Below are 23,120 nucleotides of genomic sequence, written 5' to 3' on the forward strand. Positions count from 1 at the left end.
ATGTAAGAGTTAGTGACATTGATCACGTTCTTCGAGTTGTGCAACCATTCTCACCCTCCTTTTCTGAGTTGTTCCTCGTTAACATAAACTCACTGCCCTCTAAGGTTTCCTATCTAAGATATTATTTATTTTATGAGCCAATCTGTCATTTGGCTGAAGGATGACTCCGGAAGTGGTTTGAGTTCCATGTTTAAAGGGTATCCCAGGGTGATAGCCTTGGGGGTTCCTCTAGTCTATTGGTCCAGTAAGGCTGGCCTTTTTTCAGGAATTTGAGTTTTGTTTTACATTTTTCTCCCATTCTACCCGGGACCATCTGTTGTGTCCCTGGCTGGCACAGTCAGTAGTGGTAGCCAGGCACCATCTAGTTCTTCTGGTCTCAAGGTAGGTGAGCCCGTTGTTCATGTAGACTATTAGTCCTGTAGACTAGTTTCTTCTCTGAGTCTTTGGTTTCCTTCTTTCTCTTTGCTTTATACAATTAGAGACCATTAGATGGCCACTCACAAACTTTTAAGACCCCAGACGCTACTCACCAAACTCAGATGTAGAACATTATCTTTATGTACTATATCGTGCCAGTTGACTGAGTTGTCCCACAAGCCTGTGGGCCTAAGCCCTCAGACCCAGTAAATCAATTATGCAAGGTGTTTGGTTATGTCTAGGAAGTATCCATAACTCTGCCCCACTATGTGCTTTATTTTATATATGAATATATATGCAGCACACATAAACATATATATACATATGCCTACAGGTACACCTATACATGCACATTCATATATTCACATATGCCTCCCTATATATACATATGCATACATATCTATGTAACCACACACACATTTTTTAATTATTACTGTTGTTGCAAAATTATATATATTATAAACCAAAACCAAACCCATTGCCATCGAGTCAATTCTGACTCATAGCGACCCTATAGGACAAAGTAGAACTGCCCCAAAGGGTTTCCAAAGAGCAGCTGGTGGATTCGAACTGCCAAACTTTTGGTTAGCAGCTGAGCTCTTAACCACTGTGCAACCAGGGCCCTGTATATATTATAGCATTTACAAAATTGTTCCTTGTGTACTTCTTAGTGTCATCATTTACGTTGGTCAAGTTGTGCTCACTTCACCTTACTCGATGATTGCCTTTCCCATCATCAAAATTAACAAGTGTCTACTGTCTAGAAAGTGATTCCCCCTCCCTCTTCCTCCCATCCCTGGTAACCACCAAAGAATGTTGCTTTCTGTATGTATACCTATTCTTGTCTTTTATGTGCGTGCGTGTGTGTGTGTGTGTGTGTGTGTATGCTTTAGGTGAAGGTTTACAGATCAAATTCATTTCCCATTCAATAGTTTATACATAAATTGTTCCATGACATAGGTTGCACTCCCCTCAATGTGTCAGCACTCTCCCCATTACTACCCTGAGTTCCCCATTTCTATTCATCCAGTTTTCCTGCCCCTTCCTGCCTTCTCATCTTTGCTTTTGGATGTATGTTGTCCTTTTGGTCTTGTGTAGATGATTGTCCTAAGGAGCACTTTCCTCATGCGTGTTATTGTTTATTTATAGGGCTGTCTGTTATTTGGCTGAAAGGTGATCTCCAGGAATGGTTTAAGTTCTAAGTTAGAAGGGTTTCCAAGGGCTATAGTTTCAGGGATTCCTCCATTCTCTCTCAGACCAGTAAGTCTGGTCTTTTTTATGAATTTGAATTGTGTTCTACTTTTTTTTTCCCCCACTCTAACGGGACCTTCTATTGTGATCCTGGTCAGAGCGGTTGGTAGTGGTAGCCAGGTACCATCTAGTTCTTCTGGTCTCAGGCTGGTGGAGGCTGTGGTTCCTATGGTCCATTAGTCCTTTGGACTAATTGTTTCCTTGAGTCTTTGGTTTTCTTCACTCTCCTTTGCTCCAGATGGAAAAAGACCAACAGTTGTATTTTAGATGGCTGCTCGCAAGCTTTTAAGACTCCAGATGCTACTCACCAAAGTAGGATGTAGAACTTTTTTTATGAACTGTGTTACATCAGTTGACCTAGATGTCCCCTGGGACTACAGTCCTTAGCCTAGAGTGACAGGATTTGATGATAAGCCAGATGGGGTAATACACACAAGAAACAGAAGAATAGAAAATTGCACCAAAGTTTTTAGCCTGGGAATCTGCAAGAATGGAGTTGCCATTAATTGAGATGGAGAGAAGTGTAGAAGGAGATGGTTTGGGAGGTGTATCAGGAGTTCAGTTTTAGACTGAGTTTCAGAAGCCAGACATGTAGGTGGAGATGTCAAGCAGGCAGTTGGTTTTATGGGTCCACAGTTTAGAGGAAAGGCTGTAGATGGCACTTTGGGAGTCAGGAGCATATATTTAGTTTTGAAAGCCATGACATTGGATGAAGTCCCCAAGGTAGAAAGTATAGATAGAAAAGGAGAAAAAGTCCCAGGACTGAGCCCTGGGATGCTCCAACATTTAGAGATTAAAGAGACAAAGAACCCACAAGAGAGACTGAGAATGAGCAGCCAGAAAGGTAGGAGGAAAACCAGCTGAGTGTGGTGTTCTGGAAACCAAGAGAAGAAAGTATCTGAAGAAGTTTAGTGATGAACTACTTCAGATCCTGTTGATGGGCCAGAGAGGACAAGGACTGAGTATTTGTCAGTATGTAGTCTATATACAGTAAATTTTCTACTCAGTCCCTACAAGAACTCTGACAGGTAGTCAATCCATTAAACTTAACATATTTGTTACAGCAAAGATGTATGTAGTTCCTGCTATGTAGTATAGACGTTATGATAGGTTCTTTAAACAAAGATGAGTTCCAAGACGAGTAAGACACTGTCCCTACCCCTGAGAGACTCAGAGGTTATGGGGAGATAAACTTGTAAACCAGTGAGTGAGGTAAGTACCGATACCCAGTCAGACAGCTCCTAGACTGAGAGCTTCCTGAAGACAGGGTTCCCATTTTATTCTTTCATACTTAGCACATGGATGATGCTCAGTAAATGTTTGATGAATAAATGAATGTATGCTCTGAAAGCACAAAGGATGAAACAGCTAATTGCCTGGATGTAACAAAGAAGGCTTCACAGAGGAGATAATATTTGAATCCCGAAAGAAGACTCAGGCATTCATCAGGAAGTTTTCCCTTTTTCAACACATCTCTTTAAGTAGCCATAAAGGCTATCTGATGTTTAATAAAATATCTTCATTAACGAGCAACATGGAGTTACCCTTTTATGCAGTTCAGATAGTCATATCTAATAGTAAAATGTTATTGTTAGTTTAGGTGGAATGGCTTAGCTCATAATAGATGTTTTAAATCACCAGTGCCTAGCTAATTGATAGCCAGGAGGATGTAACAGGCCTCTTACTTATTTGTAATGTTAACTGAACTTTGGCCAAAGACTAACCATTCATAGCATCATTTGATTATAGCTTAATATTTATCAGGCTTACCTGTGGTGCAAACTACATGCTAAAGGAACATAAAAAATAATGGAATGGTTTAATACCTGTGGGAATTAATCAGAGAGCATAGCAAAAAGAGATCTATTTTAAATCTCCTTTAAAGACATGAAAAAGAGGAAGAATATTCCAAATAGGGGTAATGAACTATGCAAAGACCTAGAAGCTAGCTGGACAAGGAATTAACATGCTGGGGATTCAATTTATTAGGATACCAAAAAAACCAAACCCATTGCTGCTGAGTCAATTTCGACTCATAGCGACCCTGTAGGACAGAGTAGAACTGCCCCATAGGATTTCCAAGGCTGTAAATCTTTATGAAAGCAGACTGCCACATCTTTCTAATGCGGAATGGATGGTGGGTATGAACTGCTGACCTTTCGGTTAACGGCCGAGGACTTCAACCACTGCATTACCAGGGCTCCATTTTTATTAGGATAGATACGTTAATTTTGGCCTAGTTCTTGTTCACGTCTCACAATTTCCCATTTCCTAGCCCTTAAAAGCCAGGATTCTGGTTTGAGTTTTTTCCCACAAAAAAAAAAAAAATCAGCTTCATTTTCCTTTGGGCTCCTTTAGAATTTTGGCAAAAGTTAGTCCCACCTCTTTCCCTGTTCTGTTTTCTAACCACTTGATCTCTGCTCTTTGCCCTCCTTCCTGACAGAAAGCCCCAAGGAAAGCTCAGAGCCGACGGGTTCGCCAGCCCCTGTGATTCAGCACAGCTCAGCAACAGCCCCTAGCAATGGCCTCAGTGTTCGCTCTGCTGCTGAAGCTGTGGCCACCTCGGTCCTCACTCAGATGGCCAGCCAAAGGACAGAACTGAGCATGCCGATACAGTCGCATGTGATCATGACCCCACAGTCCCAGTCTGCAGGCAGATGATGCCTTCCCTGGTGGAGAGGTCCCCAGTCAGAGCTCGCCCGCCCGAGAGCCAAGAGAGATGTCATCTTATTCCCTCCCATGTGCCTTGGGTGTGGGAATATGGAGGGAAAATTGTGTGTTGTGAGTAACTGGACAGATGTGGGGCTTTTTTCTTCAGCTACATGGTCATGTACGTTTGACACCTGTACTGGGGGCCACTCAGCCCCAGAGCCACATAGATCATCCCCCAGGTGTGGGGTTTCTGATGTACCCACAGCCAAAAGCCTTTCTAGATGGTCCGAACAATCAGCCCTGCCCCATGCACGTGTACCTATCTCTTTTAACACTAACCCTTGCACTTCTAGGTTTGGGGTTTCTCAGTTCCCTGTCTTCCCACTAAGCTGTGGCTGTTACCTTCTTGTTCTTTATCAGCATGCCATTTCTTGCTAGGTAGAGGGAGGCTAGATTTGATGGCGTATCACCCACTGACTCATCCCTAGCCACTCTGTGGACTCAGGACTTTTTCTTTCAGTAGCTGCTTGTTTATCCCTCTTTTCCCTTCCTAAATTGTAGTTTAAAAATTCACTTACGGAGAATCTAAGGTTACTTTTGATGTATGAAATAGCAGTGTCTTCCAGCCCTCCCATAAACTTTAGTCTTTCACTTCACCTATCACCAAAAAACCAACCAAACAAAACCCAAGAGTTCCAGTGTAGTCCTTTTTCCTTCTATTTCGAGATATTTGGGTACTTCGTTTTGTCTCTTAACTTTACCTAATCTAGTGGTGGGGTCTTTCCCACCTCCCCACTAAGCCTTGACAACCTAATCTCGTGGCCTTATATTACTTGGTAGTGAAAAGGGAAAGAGCCCTGGATGTGAGTGGCTGATTCTGCCCCCTGTCAACCTTCAGTTCTAATCAGGGCAGGCAGGAACAATGTAGTTTGAAGCTAGTTCCATCAGGTTACTGGATTAATTGATGCTTTTATGTTTTACAAGAGTTTACTGGCCAAAACATATATATTCATTTTGGTCATCTTTCTTCTCCTGCCTCTCCCTCTTCATTCCCCTGTCCACATTTGTCCCTCTGTCTGTCTTCTATAACTAGTTTAGATGCAGCCCTCATGGAGGCTCAAGTACTGGAGACTCTGTACTCCCTCGTTCTTTCTCTATCTCTCAGCCTCACACATCTATCTTCTTCTCTGATCTAGGGTATTGTATTCACAAGTCTCCATTACCCTCTGGATCCAGCTTCTTTCTCTTTCTCTAGACTCTGCTTCTCTGTACTTGCCTTTGAAAATTCACAGCCATAACTTGAGCTCAGGACTTCTCCTTTGGACAATTGCTCCCTGGGATTTTCTCCTGCTTCAGAGTTTTGTTTCATTTTTTAGATGCACTGGTTCTCCATACTCTGAGCCCCAGGACTCTGAGGCATCTTAGCCAAGGCCCTGAGTGGATTTTCTTGAGGATAAGATCGGATAGGGTGAGGCAGGGGAGAGGGAAGGGGAAGGTGGGTGCAGTACTAATCTCAGCAGAGGAGTCCAGACTCATTGAAGTATCTGACCTGCCTGGGAAATTGGTGACTCTCACTGTCAGCCGTTCTTATTGAAGAACTGGACTGCAGGGGGAGAAATTCTTCTTCTGTCCCTCTTTCTTCCCCATTAGGACTTCTCATCTTTCCTTGGCTCTGAACTATACAATTTCTGCTAGAGCCATAGGAAACAATCCAAAGCCAGAGGCCTGTGGATAGATAGGTCAGCTTTAATAGCCCTTCAGTGTGAAACTTTTCCAATTGTCCTGGAGCCACCTTCTGCCATCTGTCCAAGACAGAAATGTCCTTTTCTCCATCTTGCCTACCTCCATCTTAAACATAATACAGAATAACCACGAGCTTCCTTTCTTAGTCTTCCAAAAATGGCTATCATAGGGGAATGAGAAAATGTTCTAAGCTAGAAGGTTCTGATCTCCTTAGTGTGATATATTGGTGAACCAGTCAGGTGACATGTTCTGCTGCATTTGTTTTAAATTTCCCCTCCTGCTTTTCAAATCTAGTGCTGAACAAGCCATACTTGGTGAAGAGAAAGGAGAGAAAACATAGGTTTTCCCATCCTCTACCACAAGGGACCCCCAATAGAAACAGCCCCCGAGGCGACTCAGAATAGCAAATGTCACAGCAGATGGTCAGGATGCAGGCTACCACCTCCAGGAACTTCACTTGCCTTTGAAAATTCAAGCCATAACTTGAGCTCAGGACTTTTCCTTTAGACACCTGCTCCCTGGGACTTTCTCCTGCTTTTAAAGTTTTGTTTCATTTTTTATTTTCTTTATTTCCCACTAGCAGCCTTGCCCTAAATCTTTGACCGAGTTTATGGCTCCTAAGGAGCCTTCATAAGACCCTTGACTATTTTTCCTCCTCCTTCAGTCAGGTGTTTTAAAGTTAATAATCAGTTTGTCACTGCACACATGCCCTGCCTCACTGCTTGGCCTTGAATGGGGGTTTGAGTCCTGCCAGTCTGTCCCTGTGTTGGGTGGCTAGTTTCTGTAGAAGGTCTTACTTAATTTCTTAGCCCCCACGTCTAATTCTCTGAGTCTTTATGGCATTTTCATCAGTGGGAGGTTAGTATTGAGGACCTGAATAAGGGCATTGCCAGAACCTTAGTAGTGAAGCAGCAATGAAATGAGGAAAGGGCAGGCCATTACCCCCCACACAGCCGTTTAGTTAGTTCCTCAGTCTCACCAAGAACGCAGAGCAATTGCTTACCTTGAAACTTCTCCTGCAGTCAAGGGGAACTTCACTTATCTTCTTATTGGTGCCAGGCATGTGGTCATTCTTCCTTGATTTTTGCTTTCCAGACTCATCTGGACCAGAATCAAACCTCATGGAGAATGTCACCTAGTCCTTCCTAAGGGCCATGGCCATTCTAGGGGCCTAAGGGGAGACACTTCCAGAAAGGAGCTGGGAGTGTAAATAGCTTCGGATGCTTCCAAGTGAATAGAGGATTCAGGCCTCCCACCTCACTCCAAACATAGAGCTACTATACCCAAGGCCATAGAGAAAGGGGTAAGAACCAGGTCTTCTGGTCTGCTTGGCCCATTCCCTTAAAAGAAAGCTTGCTTAGAGTTGAAAAGTCTGAGAAAGCCTCCCATACTACTAGGGAGGACTAGAAAGAGTAGTACCTCCTTTACTTACACTTTCCCTGTTGGTTGTACATCCCAAGTCAGGCTTCTTTCAGCCTCCACTCCTCTCCTTGGCCTGACCACTAGACCATATGCTGTAGGTGGTGATAAAAGAGGAGTTGGGCTAACTGAACCTCACCTTTGCTGCCTTCTCTATCCCCATTCTGTTGTTCTTGGCTCCTTTCTTGATTCACTGCCCCCAGCACCACCCAGCCTGGTAAACGAGGTGCTTAACTATAACCATGCCACATCTATAGCCTGCTCTACCATGCAGACACCAAAAAAGTCTTCCTCTGGTTTCTGAGGCTCCCCTGCTCCACACCGAGAGGTTCCTTAAAGGTGCTAGCTCCTGAGTCGTCTCTCCCCCAAAATTCCCCCTTTCCTTCATAACTTCCTTCCCATCCTGAAATCGTTATTTTCCATTAATATTGTGCGTTGTATACACACAGGAAGAAAATGTAATTTTTTTTTTTTTAAATTTCATAACCAGTCTGTTTTGATGCCAGGCCTCCTAGCTATCTTACATATGTCTTTTGGATATGCTCTCTGTGCTTTTTTTAGACTTTTGATTGAGAAGGGGAATAGGACAGGTGAGGATGCTAAGGTAGATTAGAGGACCCCTACCCTACTACAGCTTTCCACAACCCTTATCATCCCTTTCACAGTACAGAACTGATAACTTGTTTCTGTTTGCGTGTGATGTGCATAGATATACCTACTCACCCATCCCAGTGTGATGACCCAGCAGGAATGGGCATAGGTGGTTGCTTGCCAACATTACCACCCTCTGCACCAGTTCACTCGTCTTTCTTTGAGGTGAAGTCCTACCCCAGAATGAGAAAAGGTCAGGGAGAGTAGGGCAGGTTAAGGCAGCTTATGTCCTTTATAGATCCAGGTTTGTATTGTAGCTACTAGGATTTATTTTTTTAATGAGGGTGGGGAGATGCTGGTAGCACAAGGATCTTTCACCAGCATTAGCTAGTGGTGAGTGATGTTTTAGCTGCAAGAAGTGACTCTGAGCACCAGTTTCATTGACTTTACCTTAAGGAAGTGATTCTCTGAATCACCATCATCTGGGAACTTGTTAGAAATGCAGATTATTGGGCCCATCCCAGACATACTGAAACAGAAACTCTGTGCACTCTTGGGGTGGCTTTTAACAAACACTCCAAGTGACTCTAATCACACTGAACTAAACTTTGAGAACCACTGCCTTCGGGACAAGCTGGGTATCAAGGATATGTTGAATACCGTCCTCTGCCTTAGCACTACCATATTTTTTTTATTTCCTCCAGTCCCTCCCTCTACTCCCATTAAAACAAACCAACCACATCACTCACTTCAAAATCTATGTTTGTCTCCTTTCCAGTCTTATCTCTGAAACCTGTCCCTGGGTCGGTCTGGACAGAGGTTGTCCAGTGTTCCCTTGCAGACTGGTCACTCCATGTTCTTTGTTACATTAAGGACCAGCTGGAGCTTTAGCTGTCATGTTCCTCCCATACACACACACATACCCTTCAGGCAGGGAGGAGATGAGCCTCCAGCCCAAACAGTGGGGGCTGCAGCATCCTGACACAGTATCTGTTTAAAAGAAAGCAGTGTGTAGCTATGATTATATCTCTGTTCATCTGTATATCCTTGACATGTAGCAACACCTCTCCATCTCATCAAGGAACTCAACTCTGGGTCTGGGTCTCCCCAGTCCCCAGTGGTGGGCTTTGACGGGTTAGAGGATGCAGTGCTACAGGCTATTTTGTTACAAACCGTCTTTTCCCTTCTCCCCTGCACCCAAGTCCGCATGATCCCTGTGAGCAGGCTCTCACAATCTCCTGGGACAGGGCTGAGGCAGAGGCTTCGCTCTCTTCTTCACCGTCCCTTCTTCCTTCTCCCTTGCCACTTAGCAGTTATCCCCCAAGCCAGGCCTTCTCCCTTCCTCCTTTCCCTGACATATATTGTGCCTTATTTATGCTGCAAATATAACATTAAACTACCAAGAGAACCGCTGTCATGTCTGATGCTTTAGTACTCTGATCTGCAAGTCCCATTGCCCACTCTTTCTGGGACCTCACTGGGCTTTCATGTTGTGGTCTTCCTCCTTCTCCCTATTCTAAGGATAGAAAGAATGGGCATTCTTATCTCTACTTTTTATACAGGGAAGACACAACCTAGAGAAGGTGGATGATTTGTCTAAATTGCATTAGCATGACAGAAAACATGGAACCAGAGCTCAGATCTGTGCACTGTGCCAAGACAAGAGGCACCCCCCACCCAGCATCGTGGGTGCACTCACCAGAGAACTAATGTATGCTTTATGTGAATGGGGACAGGAGAGTGTCCAAAGGAAAGTAGCCTCTTATCTTTCAGTGTTCTGTCGTTCCCCACCCCACCCAACACAGCAACAACAACAAAAAAATAAGCCCTGCCTTCAAGAAGCTTCCAGCCTGACTGGGGAGATAAGTATTGGAATGCATACATAAACAAAGTGAAGCTGTAATAAGTTCTGTGAGTCTTGGGAAGAGGTTGGTCTGGAAATGAGGGGTGGAGTTTGCTTAGAAGCCAGTAAGAGATAGTTCACAAGAGAAACAGGTAATGCTCAGGGGCTATGGGGAGTAAGGAGGTATAGGCAAAATCACTAATAATTCCATGCATCTGTGTATTCCTTTATAATTATTGTCAAAAGAGAGGTCCATGAGCCAGGCCAAAGAGTTTGACAAAAGAGGTAGCAGGTGCCTCTGAGTGTTTCCCAGTGGGAGACCCCATTGCCATGGAGTCAGTTGCGACTCATAGTGACCCTATAGGATAGAGTAGAACTGCCCCATAGTTTCCAAGGAGCACGTGGCTGGTGGATTTGAACTGCCCACCGTTTGGTCAGCAGCCAAGCTGTTAACCACTGCACCACCAGGGCTCCTCCCAATAGGAGAGAAATCATTTAAAATTTGTCTGCGGTCTTTGGTAGACAGTGGACACAAATAAGGAGGCTGAGCTTCCTTAGGACAGTGGGAAAGACAGCAGTGGTCTTCACTGTGTTGTGGGCAGGATCACACAGGGATCCAGAAAGGGGTAAGAAAGGAAGTGGCTGAAAGCCGAATACCAGAGCCAAGATTAAGAGATTTTGAAGGTGGGAATGAAGACTCTGAAGGCAGAGCATTTTGCCAAATTATCACAGTTAACCCATTCTGATTTCTAACCAAAGGACAGACTAACTCGCCTCCATCCTAGCAACAGGATGCCAACTAGACCAGCCCCTTTCTGAATGCAGCCTGAGTTCAGACCCACTTGTAAATGGTGATCAGAGAAATATTAGCAGCAGCAGGGTGGTGAATATTTGAGTGCCTGCTCTGTGCTAGGTGCTTTGTATTAAGTCATTTTCTGTAATCTCTTGATAAAAGGAGTAGTTGCCTCATTTTATTGATGATGAACTGAGGTTTAGTTTAAGAAACTTGCCCAAGTCACAGAGGAAAACACAAGAGCTAGGATTAAAACAGTTCTGTCTGACCCCGTGCCACTCTTTCCAATGCCTTACCCATCCTCGAAACCCTGCTCCTCTGTACCACTGTCAGAACAGGCAAGGAACAGGATGTGATGCAAGATCTACTTCCCACAGAAAAACCATCTACGCATGGACTTTTAAGAAGCAGTCAACTAAAAAAAAAAAAAAAAGCAACAGTCAACTACAAGATGTGATGCACCATGTAATGATAATGACTATCAGGTCCTATGCCTGGGACCAGCCGTGAGACAAGCTTACAAAAAGGCTCACCTTAGCTTAGGCTGCATTAATAGAGTATCTACAACATCACATCCAGAACAAAATATGCCCTAATCTACAAAATCTAAAGTGTAAGTTGGTTTCTAGGTGCTATGCTTTAAAGAGGGGGGCGTTTCCCCTTGAGCAGAAGACTATGAATTGTCTTCAAACATATGAAGGGCTGTTACACATGAACAAGACTGGAGATGTTTTATATGATGCAGGGGGACAAACTAAGACCACTCATGGTTTCACAGGGGTACTGAAGCTAGCTTGGCACAGGGATAAAACTGTCCGAAGACTCCCAGGAAATGATAAGTTCCCCGAGACTGGGTATACAAGAATAATCACAGCTAACATTTTGAGGACACTTGCTCCATGCCAGATCCTGTGCTGAATGGATTACAAAAAGTATCTCAATTAATCCTCACCATAGCCCTAGGAAGTAGTTCCTTTTAATGTTCCCGTGTTTTAGGTGAGAAAACTGAAGTTTATAGAGGTTACATTGGTTGCCCAAGATCAGGCTGATACAAAGCCTCCAGCATAGGCTAGAGAACCACGCTGGTGGGGGTGCTGAGGAAGGGATTCTAGTATTAAGAGGAAAACTGAAGGACCCCATCCTGAGAAGTAGTGATTCTGAATTTTCCTAAGGCAGAACAAAATGATAACCCAATCCAACAGTATCCTGCCACTGCCCTTCAATGATCCTGAGACCCCTTGCAGTCAGGGCCTGAGGACCTCCACTGCACCCCATCCCACCCTCCTAAGTTCCTCCTTTTCAAGAGTTCTATTCTAGAAAAAAGGAAATGGCTAGACCTGGCAGTAAGGGACTGAGACCACAGGGTGGCAGCAGTGCTTCAGCTGTGGAGGAAGATGACGAAAGTCCTAAGCAGCACTCAAGTGAAGATGGGGGTCAGTAAAGATTTGATACCATCCCCTGGGGATGCACAGGCTGGGTCATCCTGGCCAGCCGAGAGTCTTGCCCTCGCCCAGCTCTGATCCTGGCTTTTCCCTCTCTCCCTCTGTTCCAGGACATAATACCTAGCCTGCCCCGCCTGATAAGACTTTCTCTATGCTTTATTCCAGAAGTGAGAAAAGAGGGGAGGTGATCAATTGGAGCTCTCCAACCTGTTGAGGGATTGGGGGTTCTTGTAAGGCCCCCCAGGCCTGGCTCTGACAAAGCATCTGCAATTAATGATTCTTCTTGAGCTCTGGAGACAGGATTTATGCATCCAATAAAGTTTGTAACTCCAGGCTTAGAGGCTGGGGGCCGGAAGCAGAGCGCAGGGAGTCCCAGGTGGCTCTTAATGGAGCCGTGCATTTCCATTGCCTGCTCCAGATTCCCCCTCAGGCAGCTGTGGGTGGGGACAGGGGGACAGCAGGTATAAGAGGCGAGTGTGGCTGTAGAAAGGTGGATGGCAGCATGGATTCCAGGCCGGTAGCCGTGCTGCTGGTGTTGCTGCTGCTAATAACTGACTGGGGCCACGCTGAAGGACCAGGAGGCCAGGAGGAAGGAGACCAGATCTTAGTGGTAAGTGCAAGCCTCCACCCCCACCCCTCACCATTTTCTTCTACTCTAGCTTAAGACTTGCACTCGGTTCAAATATCTGGCTGCCAATATCTTCACTGAGTCCTCACATCTGAGAATAAGGCTTCTCAGCCTCCTACAACTTATCCTGGAAAGCCACTCCCTTTTCCTGAAGACCTAAATATCCAGGGCATTTGTCTATCTTCTTTCCCTGATGCCCCCTTGCCACAGGAGGAAGACAATGGACCCCACCCACTGCAGGACGCCCACACCCCTAGGTCACTCTTGCACTGCCTGCTCCAGGCCATGCAGGGAACAGGCCGGAGCCCAGCCTTCCTGTTTCAGCCCCCAAGGTGAGTCAAAGGGACACATGGGCACGGCTAGGGGTAGAAAGGGCAGGGGACAGAGGAAGGGAAAAGGGAATGGGGCTAGAGAAGGGCAGCGACCGAAAGGACCTACATCTTAGGATGAATCTCTTCTAAGGTTTGGCAGAAATACCCAGGGATCCTGGAACAATGAATGGCTGAGTCCCCGGGCTGAGGAGGGGCTGAGCTCTCAGCTCTGGAGCCTAGCCACCCACCAACGCTTTGGGAAGAAATGACATGTCATGCCCTACAGTGTCTGCATTCAAGACCCACACCCAAGTGCCGTGTGTCCCCAAATAAAGAATCTGGCTTCTGAATCCAAGTGTCTGGGACTGTCATGGGCTGGGAAGAAGCCCCCTTCACCTCCACCAAACTCAACAGGAATGCAGCTGACAGGATCCTGGACGTTACTGCACCCAGCCTCCTGCCACCAGAAAGGAAAATACAGGGATGTGTTTGGGGGCAGGGGCAGGGAAAAGCAAAGGCACAAAAAGACACTAAGGAAGTGATCTGGTGCTAACCATTCTCTGCCATCAGCTCTACTGAGGGAAACAGACCTGGGTTTAAGAACCCATGGAGCAGCATGTTTATTCTGGGCTCCAAGGAAGAGCCCCCGATTTCCTTTCCACTTGTTATCACCATCACAATGAGGACAGATCCCGGCAGGCTGTGGCCTTATGGTCCCTGGCTCCTTGCCCTGCGCTCTCCTGAACCTCAAGGCAGGCAGTCTGTGTCAGAGGTAGAGACGGCACCTCCAGGGGGCACCAGAGCTGGATACAGATACATTGGCCAGCGGGCAGGAAGAGCAGGGGCAAAGGATGCATGCCCGTGAGTCCAGCTGGGGCTTCACTTGCTGCCCGCCATGATCTTAAGGTACTGCAGGGCACGGCGAGCAGCCTCGCCGCGGGCAGCCTCCCGGGTGGTTGCAGAGCCATGACACACAGTGGCTGGCTGTGTGGACAGTTCTACCAGGCACTGGCACAGCCCGCTCAGGCTTAACTCCTCTGCAGGCCAAGAGAGAAAAGGGAGGCAGTGTTGGGTTGGGAGGCAGCACCAGGGTGATGTGCATTAACATCGTCTTCATCTCCTCCCGACTCCCTTATACCCACACATGCTTGCTCTGGTCCGGTCCCCAGCCCTGACCCCCAACCAGCCATACCAATATCCAGGTAGCTGACATGGAAGGCCTGCTCCTCGGAGAGCTCACTGAGGACACTGCAGCAAGCAGGGCCCAGGGCACCAAGGGAGCCCAGGGAGCAGCTGCGAAGGGACAGGATCTTCTCTCCCACGGAATTTCTTAGAGAATCCCAGGTGCAGCCTGGGCCCCGGTTCCGAAGTCCATCCAAGCGGGAGCCCACACCCTGACAAGATGGGCACAATGAGAACAATGCAGCCAGGGACTGTGGGACATTCAAAATCCAAAGAAGAAAGCCCAGAGTGCCTGTTCCAGCTTGCCTCCCCCAGTCAGTCCCAATATGGACCCTGCTAACTACTGGCCCCTAGACCAGACAGCCACGTAGCCTTCCTCATTCCAGCAACAGAAGCCCACAGGGCCCTGGGCTAGCTCCCCCACAGCACTCTGGGGGGCCAACAAGTCGAGGCTGAAAGTGCCTCGAACTCTGCGTCTGGTAGGAAATGAGGCAGCAGCAGGCCTTGAGCTGGAGAGGCTCACTCCTGAGTCACAGACCCAAGTTCCTAGTACCCTGCCCTGGCATGGAGGAAGGCCCACAGCACCTGGCCCACACAAGCCACTCACAGTGGAGAAGTGATCATCATCAGGCTCCACTTCATTCCCATCCCGGGCATCCAGAGGCACTGTATGCACTCGGAGCAGCATTTTGGCCGCTGCATTACGCTTTGCCAGCTTTTTGGAAGTGCCACTGCCTGCATGTGGGGAGAGAGGGTGCCAGATTATCATTCCCAGCAGGCCCAGTACTTTCCACCCAGTGCATTCTTGGAAGGTCCCCTCACAAGGATGTCAACTGGAAAGAAGCACTCAGGACCTGCTCGTGCACCCAACAATCTGGTCGACCAGAAGAGAGCGGGAAGGATAGGGTGCAAGAAAAAGCTACAAGGAAGGAGCTGAGCCCAGGACTGAGAAGCAAGGTGAGCTGGGGCTGTGCAGTGAGGCCAGGAGCTGCCCCGTAGCTGGGGCTGGAGTGCTGGGGATGGTAGTTGAAGAAACCCCTTCTGCTCAGTTACCAATCTCAATGAAACGTTCCACTCGGCAGGTCATGGTAAACTCTTTGCGGTGGGCTGGCCCGGACTCCTGGGTCACTGTGTACTCAGGTAACCGCCAGCCTTTCTGCACCACCAGCTCCTTGGAAAGGGTGGAGAAACAGTGATGCACAGAGCTGAGTAAGAAAAGACTCCCTCGTATCCATGCTGAGGCTATAGGTTAGAGGAGGGATAAAGGGGGGTGGAAAAAGCCTCCAGTACAGGGCAACCCCACTGTCCCCCCACAAAGACATAAGCTTCCCTCACGGCCCTGGTTCAAGGGAAAACAGGCATGCACAGGAAATGAGGATGGGGCACACCTGCAGAGCACCAACGGGGTTGCACTCAGACTGCTGAGGGGAGACAGGGGGCTGTACCTCCATGGGGGAGCTCCTGAAGGAAAAAGGGCCCAGGGCCAAAGCTGAGGGAGATAGCTCCTTCTGTGGCTACCCATAAGCCCAAGTCCTGTAGCTTTGGTTTCCTTAACTACTATCTCCTTATTTCCCACTAGGCAGACAACTGTCTACCCAAATGTCTAGCCTTCCTCCCTCCTGCTCTAGTCCACTTCCCCCTCCCACCCAAGTGAGGCCTCCTCTGTTGTCCCAGCCCGATTTCCATCCTGTACACTTAGGCATCATCTCACTAGGATAGTGGAACAGGGGCTGTATATCCAGTCCCAGGAAGCACCTAATGGGACTCAGACACGGAACCATCATGTGGCCAATCCAGAAGAAAATGGGCCCTGCAAGACCCTTAACTCCAGCCTGACATCACCCTTATGACTATTTAAAAATCATAAATTACTTCCTGTCCCAACAGCTTACCAGCTGGCGCAAATTCTTCCAGCACAGGTCCCCATCTAGTCCACCCTCTGTCTACTCTCAGACTTCCTCATGCCCTGACCAGCCTAGGTCCAAGGACTGAGGGCCAGGAGTTAGGACCCCTTCCTCTCCCACCTCAACCAGTCAGGGGACAAAAGATACCTGGTTGGGACAGCAGACAGAACAGGAGTAGCAGCCACTGCAGCAGTAAAAACTGGAACGTCCTCAGGCAGTGAAGAGTCTAAGGGAGAAAAAGAACTTCCCGAGGGGAAGGGAGCCTTTGATTCACACTCGTGTGTAAAGGGGATGAAGAATGGGGGACCAAGGTCCTCCTGACATGCCCATCCCCTAAGAGAACCCTTTCCCACTTGAGCCAAAGACTCAGGGGAGCTGAACCAACAGCTCTCCCTTCTGAGGTCATTTGCTGTCAAAGAATGAATAAAAAAAACTGAGAAAAGGACAAGGAGGGTCTCTTCCTACCCAAGAATGCTGGAAGCAACCAACTCCAGCCTAAATGTAGAAGAGGAAAGGACATCTTGCTAGAAAGAGAAGGCATGTTGGGGAGCAACTCCCTTCAAGTTCAAGCCTCCACCCCTCTCCCTCCTAATCTGGGTCCCAAACCATAGCCACAACCCCTTGATGGGGCTGGCCACTCCCCCCAGAATCCTTCACTGTAGCAGAAGCTCTGGAAGCACCCTGCTCAGGTCCAGAGGAAACTAAGGAAGAGGCCAAGGCAGAGTGGTGTACTGGGCAGAGGGAGTGGGGCAAGTGCCTGGTTCCTGCCAGGGCCTCTAGGATGCCTCAGCTATTCCTCCCTCACCTGCTGTCCTCCAGGGCCGGCTCCAGCATGCTCCCCCCTTTGAGGTGCTTGAGGGCCACCTCAGCTGCCTTGTGCTTGGCTGCCTTCTTGCTGGGGCCCTGACCTGAGACAGGGGTCAGACAATATTGGAGGTCACTGGAAGGATGGAAGAGAAGCCAGCATCCCACAGCCTCTCTCCTCGCAGCCAGAGGGAGTCAACTAGCCACCTCTGACCAACCTCCCCCTGCCCAAGACTGAAAGTGTTACACTAATTGCTGGAAGAAGGGCTCTTATGACTCCCTCCCCCAAATCCTTACTGAGGTTTAAGTTTATCGCCTACTTTTTCCTCAAGGATGATGAGGATCTGCCAGATCACTGCGGCAGTCCTGCTCTCTCCTCTAACTCTCCCAAGTTCTATCCCACCTCCCCACAGCCCTGTTCTCCCAATCCAGTCAGTGGATTCCCCTGAAATTTCTCCTTCCCTCACTGGGCTTGGAGAAGACGACTGTGAATAAGCTCCAAGAAGCAAAGCCATGGGACCCTGTGAATGCACACCCCAGCCAGGCTGCCAAAGCCTTCCTCACCAGTGCAGCTGGTGTTGCCAACGGTGACCCGGAAGGTGAAATTAGGCTGGTGGGCTTGGCCCTCGGCTTTGAGAAGGTCGTACACGGGCGTCTTCCCTATTCTGGTCCCATACTCCTGCAGAAGGCTGATCGGGGTCTTGCCCGGGTTGGCGGCCAGCATTTGCTCTATACTGGGGGGAGGGGCACAGACCCACATCACACCTCCCCTCCCTCCACCCATCTGGCCAAGCACTGCCATACCAGACCCAGGTACATTATGGGAACACAGGGTCCAGGGGACCCTGGCAGTACAGCAGCCATTGGCTGGATTCAATGTGGAGTAGAGGTGCAGGCTGGGAAAGCAATGTCCATTGCCCCAGGGCAGGAGGGGAATGCACAGTTCCTATCTCAGTTAAGGCAGGTATCCTGTACCCCACTGCAGGTTGGAAGTGCACGTCCCGCCACAGTGCAGGCCAGGAACCCAGTACCCACCAAACGCACTGAAAGTCGGGGGCATAAAGCCCAGTGCCCCAGGGAAGTCTGGGAACCGGGACAAGTCTAAACTATTTAAGGCTGGAGGCAGTGGCCACTGCTCGGTGCATGCCGGGAATCACTGCCCACTGCCCCAGTGCTTGCCGGGAACAACCCTCAGGCCAGGTGCATGCTGGGGCCGCGCCGCTGTACACTCCGCACCGTGCCACTCTTTTCGCCTTGTAGGACCCCTTCCGAGGCGGCTCACCTGGGCAGCCCGCAGCCCGTGGTAATGCCGGAGCCCTGCTCCTCTTCACTCATTCCCTCCTCCGTCCCCGCGGGCGCCACCGTGACTGCAGCCTACACGCGCCCCAGTACACCGCCAACGAGCTAGGGCCGGGGCCAAGCCCGGAGTCGCGGCCGGTAGGGCCCGCCGCGGAGCATGCTGGGATATTGAGTCCCCCGCCCACCCTACATCATGCATCTCCATTAGGAGCGGAGCTATCCGCCCCACAACCCTCCGCGTGGTTCGCCCTGGCAAGCTACACCGCCTTCTGGGAGGAGCAGTCCCCTCCTCTGTCGCTTCCTGAGCTGAGGGTTGTTTTTTTTATTTTTAATATCGTCCCGCCTCCTTCCTTCCGTTCCTCCTTTCCCCGTCTACTATGAAGCTGTGGACATGCGCACTAGGGGAATGGAAGCGGCTGGGGGCGGGGCGGTAAAGGGTAACTCTAAAATGGGACCCTTTGAATTCCGAGAGAACTACAGAACCCAGGAGCTTGTGCGCCATTTTTGTCGCAGCTGGAGGGGCGGGGTCTAACGCGCACGAGAAGCTTCGCGGAGTGATTGGTTATTCCTGATTGCGTTTCCTTCCTCTAGGCAAATTTAGATTGGTTACTTTGCCTAGAGGGGCGGGAACAAGGGAAGAGTCGGCTGCCTTTGGCCCCGCCTTTTTCTCGAGACAAGACTGTGATTGGTCCGGCGGCGAGGAGCGCTGTCTGGGAAGGTGGGCCTTTACCTGGACGTGGGTGGGGGTTGTGCTCTGCGCCCCAGAGCGCTGGGACGGTTGTGTGGTTAGGTTACTCTCTGAGCGTTGCCTCTCACCCCTTGGCCTAAGCCCCTGGTTCTCAGTCCTCCGTCTCACAGCACCTTCTCCTTTTCTTAAAGGTTACCCTTCACCCCCTTTGCAAAGCTTTTCACCTTCCACCCCTGTTCCAGAAGAGACGCTCACCCTAGTGAGCCTCTCTGTAACTGGCTAGGAAATCCCCTCAGGGGCCTCAAAATCAGGCTATCGGATGAGACAGGATGAGGACTAAGCAATTGGTCTCGCTCTTTCTGTCGTGGGGCTTGAGTTTCTCAGGTGAAGCAAAGCAAGAGACGATTCTGACTACTTAAAACTAATAGACTAATCTGAGTGCAGAACAGAACTCGTATTTTTGGGTCCCAGAGCTCCATTCCCCAAAGTCTTGTAACCACTGGGCTGAGAGAGAGAGGGGAAATCTTGTGACTTTGGAGGCTTCTAATCACGAAAAATGTCTGAATGAGTGTTCTAAGAAGGTGTCAGGGAAGTCTGAGCGGGATTGGAGGTTCAGAGGAATCTTGGAATGATCATGGAGAGGGAGGGGGCCTAGAGCTGAGGCGCGCAGCTTTTGGTGGAACTGGAGTGATGACAATTCCGGGAAGGAGAGCTGGCAAGATCGGTATGACAGGGGAGCAAAGCCAAAGCGCTGGGGGTCCCATCTGGGGGGCTGAAGTCTCATGGTAAAGGAGAGAGTTTATAAGACGGGTCATGGGGTTCCTATGGAATCAGCAAAAAAGCCCAGGGTAGGACCGCCACAGGACACCACCAGCAGGGAGGCGCAGGGCGCAGACGGGCCAGGGACGAGACCGGAAAGCGCCGGATGGCAGCAGTGGGCTCCTTTAAGAGGCCGACGGCTCCAGCGCAGCATCCCCTGCTCAGGGCGTGTCCGTCCCGGGAGGCCAGGGGCGGGGGCCCTGAAAGGAGCTGGAGTTCGAGCCGACAGGGGACAGGGCTAGGGTCAGGGGTGAGGGTGGGGGCATAAATCTGGGTCTGATACCCGAGCATCCGGACACCGCACGAGCCTCGTCTGTGACAGCGACCTGGGTCCGGTCGAGGGCAGCGGGAGGGCGGGGGGGAGGAGGGAAGAAGGAGGAGAAGGAGGAGGAGGCGGGAGCAGCATCCGGAGCGGAGCTGCAGCAGCGCCGCCTTTTGTGCTGCGGCCGCCGAGCCCCCGAGGTGAGAGCCTGGCCGAGTTGTGGGTGGTGGGGGGTTGGAACGGACCCGGGTCGTGGGATCCGGGTGCGAAGGGAGGGTCGGGATGCAGATGTGGCGTGGGGGAGGGGGTGGCGCGGGGATGCTGAGGCTGTGGGGATGGGGAACCGGGAACCTGGACCCGATGCCTGTGGGGATGGGAAGGAGGCGAACTGAACGGTGGGATGCCGCGGCCCAGCTTGGAGACGAAGGGCTTCCAGAGCTGGAAATGACTGTATTGCAGAGAAACGAGGGGATGGGGTGATTGGGGGCAAACTTAAAGAAAGGACAGAGGGCAAGAGAACATCCTCCTCTCCCCCCGCTCATCCTCAAGAAGGGGGAGAGAGAAGGGAGAGTTTTGGCTCCCTCCAGGAAAGGAAAGGAAGGGCAAGGCCTGCTGTACCCACTGCCCGCCCGCCCCCACTCCCGCACACACACAGCAGGCTAGACCTGAAAACTAGTCAGAGTGCACCTGTTCCTGCATGTCCAGGCATTGGTCTCCCGCCCCTTCCAGTTGTGATGCCCTCAATCCCCTCCAGCTGTGGCATTTACCTCCTTCCAGCTGTTGCATCCTCCCCTCCCCCATCCATATGTGGCTTTCTCCCTCCTCCTCCTTTCCATCTTCTCTGGCTCCCCTAACCCATTCCCCCAGCTCAGGCCCTTCAAGAACCGCCTCTCTTTCCCCCACATACTCCTCAAACTCCTTGTCTTAAAAATGAGCAAGAATCCTTTCCACAGAGTTGAGACTCCTGATAACCGTGGCCTTGGCTGAGGGAAGAGAAGACAAGGGGTCAGAGGCCCTATAGACAGAGAGAGGAAACAGTGGGTGTCCTTTAGAATTGGGGGGGGTCCCACCTTGTAGCTCAGATACCTGCTACCTCTTGAGAGGAGAGTAGGTGAGTGGCCTTCAACCAGGACGGCGTGCACATGAGGTCTCTTCATCCTTGCCATGGTCCTTTCAAGCCACAGTCAATGACTCCCTCTAAACACCATTTCCTGCCCATCTCTTAGGATAAACTCCAATACTCTGGGAGCATGATTTTCAGCTAGAGTCATACCAAACTGAGGCAAGCAGAAGGGATTCAGGAAGTACCTCCGGAAGTTTCTCTGGGTTTTAGGGCCCTGCTCTCTCCTATCCCACATTTAAGGGTGAAAAAAGCTATCTGCTGTCTCAAGCCTGCCATGGATCCGTTCACTCACGTTGGAGACTGAGGTGATTGTGCCAAGCAGACCAACAGTTTGATACCTCAACTCCCAGCACACATGAAAACACAACTAAATACTTGTCCCCGATTAAACCCAGTTATGGGCAGAGGAGGCCGGGAGTTCAAGTTAAGGAAGTGGCTCAGGATTTCCTAGTCCTCCTTACAGCTAAGAATGGCAGAACCCCTCTAAAAAACAATTGCTGTTCCCCAGTCTTTCCCTCCGTGGTGATAATGTGGTAAAGTCTCCCTTTGCCAGGAAGAGGAGCCTAAGTTCTAGTACCCACCACCCTGGACTCGCCTAATGACTCATCCTGTGCAGGGTCTGGGAGAAAGAAAAGATTGGGGAATCAACCCCTGTAGGAATCCCTGCTGGGGAAAAAGGAGGATAGCATTGAGATGATGACAGCAAGGGGCATAGGGGCTTCATGAGGGGTTGGTTGACTCCAGAGACTGGTCTGGTTCATTTGCTCCCAAAAGGACTAGGGTCATGTGTGTAGTGGGGAAGGGGGAAAGGAGACAGCAACACTATTCCAGAGAAGGATAAGAATCATCCAGGATACGCAGCCCTTGCCCTCTGGTTTCTTCTTGTTTTGCTCTACTTTTTTCCCCTCTTGTTTCTCTGCCTCCCTTTCCATCTGTACCCTACCTGCTGCCTCTTGCTTTGAGAAAGGAAGAGAGCTCATATTTATAAAGAACCTACTACTATATGTTAGACACTTTCCACACAGCTAATGCACCTGTGGTGGATTTGAACTGCTAACCTTTTGGTTAGCAGACATAGCTCTTAACCACTATGCCACCAGGGTTTCCTATGTTTATGGGGAGCTTCCTATGTGCCAGGTACTGGGCCGAGAACTTTATTTGGATTATCTCAGTCATGCTCATAACAAGCCTAAGAGTTAGGTAGTGTTATCATCAAAGAAGTAATTTGTTCGGAGTCAAAAAGTTAGTCTGTGGCCAGAGCTAGGATTTGAACTCAGGTCTGTATGACCCAGAGCCTGTGTTTTTACCCACCACATCTTATACTGCATTGCCACTATGTGAGAGAGGTACCATTGTACCCATTTAGAGATGAAGAAACTGAGTTAAGAAGTCTCGTACTCAAGGTCACCCAACTGGTAAGGAGCGGGGACAAGACTTCAACCCAAGCCTCTCTGATTCTAATCCTGGTCTCTCTCTACCACATCAGTCACCCTCCCTCTAAAGCACAGTTGTCCTCAGCTAAGTGCCAGGAATGGATGAACACACTGTAATTTTTATTTTATCTATGTCAATTTAAGATACATTTTTTATTTATTTTAAAAGCAATTAAAACGTATTACTGAAATATTAAAAAATTTAATAAGCCAAAAGAAGAAAATAAGAACACCCATAATGCCACCTACTTAGAAACTGTTACACTTTGGTAGCTATCCTTCCAGATCTTTTTATATGCACATTCAGCTCAGGAACTACTTGTGAAAATATGCTGAACTTCCAGGTCCACCTGAGGTCCTGAGTAGGAAGGACCCACAATGGCCTGGCCCATCATACCTTGCTCTTATCCTCCTCTTCCCCTCAGGCCTTAGTAGGTGGGGCTGAGGGTGATCCTGGGCCACATGATCAAGGTGAGGGTCTTAGTGGTGCAGCTGCTAAAGAGAGCAAATTCCAAG

General features: G+C 49.2%; 2 protein-coding genes across 5 annotated transcripts; one reads left to right on the forward strand and one right to left on the reverse strand.

Moving 5' to 3' along the window:
• The first annotated feature begins 12,486 nt into the window (after window positions 1-12,486).
• NPFF (neuropeptide FF-amide peptide precursor) lies at window positions 12,487-13,411 on the forward strand. Its single transcript, XM_004373963.2, has 3 exons — window positions 12,487-12,761; window positions 12,990-13,111; window positions 13,242-13,411. Exons 1-3 carry the CDS (start codon window positions 12,654-12,656, stop codon window positions 13,357-13,359), a joined length of 348 nt encoding a protein of 115 aa, XP_004374020.1. The 5' UTR covers window positions 12,487-12,653; the 3' UTR covers window positions 13,360-13,411.
• A 221-nt stretch (window positions 13,412-13,632) lies between these two features.
• On the reverse strand, window positions 13,633-18,965 carry TARBP2 (TARBP2 subunit of RISC loading complex). Of its 4 annotated transcripts, none has more exons than XM_004373964.2 (9): window positions 18,263-18,965; window positions 17,545-17,714; window positions 16,982-17,084; window positions 16,324-16,419; window positions 15,661-15,733; window positions 15,326-15,443; window positions 14,880-15,007; window positions 14,283-14,484; window positions 13,686-14,127 (listed from the first exon to the last, which is right to left on the reverse strand). In XM_004373964.2, the coding sequence occupies exons 1-9, from the start codon at window positions 18,313-18,315 to the stop codon at window positions 13,970-13,972; spliced, it is 1,101 nt and encodes a 366-aa protein (XP_004374021.1). In that variant the 5' UTR covers window positions 18,316-18,965; the 3' UTR covers window positions 13,686-13,969. The 4 variants fall into 4 exon arrangements, with proteins under 4 accessions (XP_023584711.1, XP_004374021.1, XP_004374022.1 ...); XM_004373965.1 differs by lacking the exon at window positions 18,263-18,965 and adding an exon at window positions 18,016-18,131; XM_023728943.1 differs by lacking the exon at window positions 18,263-18,965 and having other exon boundaries at window positions 13,633-14,127; window positions 17,545-17,957.
• Window positions 18,966-23,120: the final 4,155 nt, after the last annotated feature.

The sequence above is a fragment of the Trichechus manatus genome, unplaced genomic scaffold (genome assembly GCF_000243295.1).
Source record: "Trichechus manatus latirostris isolate Lorelei unplaced genomic scaffold, TriManLat1.0 scaffold00027, whole genome shotgun sequence".
Lineage (NCBI taxonomy): Eukaryota > Metazoa > Chordata > Mammalia > Sirenia > Trichechidae > Trichechus > Trichechus manatus.